Source organism: Lathyrus oleraceus, chromosome 5 (assembly GCF_024323335.1).
Source record: "Lathyrus oleraceus cultivar Zhongwan6 chromosome 5, CAAS_Psat_ZW6_1.0, whole genome shotgun sequence".
Lineage (NCBI taxonomy): Eukaryota > Viridiplantae > Streptophyta > Magnoliopsida > Fabales > Fabaceae > Lathyrus > Lathyrus oleraceus.
In genome coordinates this window covers 258,110,682-258,113,640 of record NC_066583.1, presented here as the reverse complement: position 1 = coordinate 258,113,640, position 2,959 = coordinate 258,110,682, and the positions used below count along the sequence as shown (strand labels likewise).

Here is a 2,959-nt window from a genome sequence, read left to right as displayed (position 1 = left end):
CATATCCTTACCTTGTTTTCGCTTTCTCTTCTTTCTCATGGCTTTTGAAATGGAAATAGGAGTCTTTCCACTCGGGGTTGCTAATGGAAGTGAGACCATTTGAGATGGCCTTCTTGAGACTTTTTCTGATGTTGGCATGTCATTTTTGAAGGAGAATTGCGATCCAAAATGCAGCGGAAATTAAAATTTTCTCCTTTAGAGATCCTTACGAATGGTCATGATCAGTGATAGAATATTTACCTCTTGTGACGATTGAAACCTTTGATGCAGATCTCTTGTGACAATCAAAACCTTTGATGCAGATCCACGGAGCGATCACGAACGTTGAACGATGACAACGTCTATACTCAGTCCACACGAACGGATTCCTTCAATCTCAGTGCTAGCTGGTACGAATGAAGGCTTTGATTGAGAGAGAGAGAGAGAGAGAAAACGAAAATAATGCAACCGCAATGAATGCTTCTGCACAAGGGTTCTATTTATAGAACCACTTGTGTGGGCTTCAAGCTAAAAGGCCCACTTAAGTGTATTTTGGCCCATATCTTATAATATGCCCAAAATCACTTAAGCTCATGGTACCTTACCATATTTCGTATTCTACTTAAGTACACCGTACCTTTACGATGTTCTACAATTCACTTAAGGGCACCGTACCTTACGATGTTCCTTAGTTACTCTATCTCTCATCAATCCGTCCTTTGTGTGTGACCCTGTAGGTTTTCGCGGCATTGGCAATTATATTAAATCATGTATTTAATATAATAAACAGTGAGCGGTATCTAGCAACACATCACTGCTACCCAAGACACGAAAATGTCATGTGATCTGACAATTCCTTCTGTGATAATACTTATGTGTATAATTACCCCTTTGCCCTTATATCTATATTGAACACAAGGTATAAACCGTGTCACCCTTGTCCAGTTCAATATTGGGCCCATAGACATTTATCCTGTTACGCAGGATGGGCAAATTCCATCTAGGACACTCATGTCCCTCAGCATGCTTTGTGGAGTACCCATCAACTGTCTTTATGGTTATCCAGTTACAGATAACGTTGGATCAGCAATAAAGCACTCGACTCTACATCTAGGGTCCATAGTGGTTTCAGGTCGAAGAGTGGTATACACCATTATCACCATGAGAATAACTTATGACACTTTGCATAACTTTCTATATAGTATTCTCATAGCGGGTCAATCCGGTATAAATATTACTCTTAATATTCATACCTATGTTTAAGACTTGATAACTCCTTATCCATGATCCATGAGATGTGATCATCAGTCTATATACATAATAGTCTTAATGCTTTAATGTTATCCCACTTCACACTAAAGCTCGACTACGGATACTTTAAGAATAGTGTCCTTATGTTTAATGTGTTCTCATGATTAAGTCACACTTAATACATTAAACGGACTATCTATTCCAGGGACTTTATTAATCAACCATAATAAAGAAAATGCCTTTTATTATTAATAAATAATTCGATACAAGTACCAAAAGTATTGGCCTCTAGGGCTTACACCAACAATTTTGGCCTTTCACATCTGTCTTGATCATACCTACTTGATACTGATATTCTTTTTCCACCTCTAGCTTCCTATTTTTAAGAACATTCAAAGTTATTTCATCATCATAAACTTTTAAAGTTAGTGTACCGTGGTCTATGTTGAAATTGCACCGACTTGTCCGCATGAGTGGTCGACCAAGAATGATAGGTGTCTCTTCATTCTCAGGTATATCTATGATCACAAAATCAACAGGAAAACCAAATTGATCTATTGTCACCAGTACATCTTCTACTATCCCATATGCATTCTTTATGGAGTGATCTGCAAACTGCAGATTTGTCCTTGTATCACTGACATTTCCAATACCAAGCCTTTGGTAGATTGACAATGGCATCAGACTCACACCAGCTCCAGAATCAATTAGTACCTTCTTGAAAGTTTTGTCTTTGATAGTGCATGGGAATGTGACTGCTCTAGGATCCTTCTGCTTGTTTGGGATTTTCCTATCTGGTGATATTGCACTACATTTTTCATTCACGGCTACCAACCCATTTCCTATTGGTCTCTTTTCAGTGATTACCTCTTTCATAAATTTTTGTACATGGACATTTGCTCGAGTGCTTCAAATAAAGGCATATTATTCTCTATATTTTTGAACATTGTGATGAATTTCTCAAAGTCTGTCTCTCTTGGATCCTTCTTTGTCACTCTCTGAGGGTAGGGTAACTTACTCACAAGTTTAGCCTCTTTTTTTTCTCTCTTCAAATGGCTTTATTGGTGGTATAACTTCTTCTTCTTTCTTATTTTCCCTCACTTCCAGAACAACCTTCATGACATGGTCACCCTTTGTTGCCCTCTCTTCTTCATCTTTATAAACTTTCTGACTTCTTGTCGTGACAACATTAACATTCTCATGATTTCTCGGATTTTGTACTATTTCACTTGGGAGGGAATTTGGTGTTTGAGAACTTTCTATTTGTTGTGCTATCTGACCCATCTGAACTTTAACATTTTTGATGGAAGCGGTCATGTTCCTGTGATTATTTCTTGTCTCTTCTTGGAATTGCATATTGTGAGCGGCCATTTTTTCAATGGCAATCTCCCAGTCTGCTTTCTTTGGAGATTACTGTTGTTGTTGATATTGAGTTTGATATTGATCTTGACTCTATTATGGAACATTCCCTCCCTGATCTTTCCAGGAGAAGTTTGGATGATTCTTCCAACATGGATTGTAAGTGTTGGAATAAGGAGTATTCTGCTTCAAAAATTTCATCTATTCAATTTGTTGAGGGGTTGCAAAGCAGTACACAATGTGGTGAGTTCCATTACAAATTTCACAAGTGATGGTCTGAGCAGGTTGAACTTGAGCTACCTGTTGAGTACCTATATTCATAGTTTTCAACTTCTTTTCCACTTCAGCAACTATTGTATCTTTCAACCAA

At 37.8% G+C, this 2,959-nt stretch overlaps 1 protein-coding gene across 1 annotated transcript; it reads right to left on the bottom strand.

The window, feature by feature from the left end:
* Positions 1 to 1,518: 1,518 nt before the first annotated feature.
* Positions 1,519 to 2,106, bottom strand: LOC127080073 (uncharacterized). The gene has a single exon (XM_051020403.1). The coding sequence runs from the start codon at positions 2,104 to 2,106 to the stop codon at positions 1,519 to 1,521; it is 588 nt and encodes a 195-aa protein (XP_050876360.1).
* Between the last annotated feature and the right edge of the window lie 853 nt (positions 2,107 to 2,959).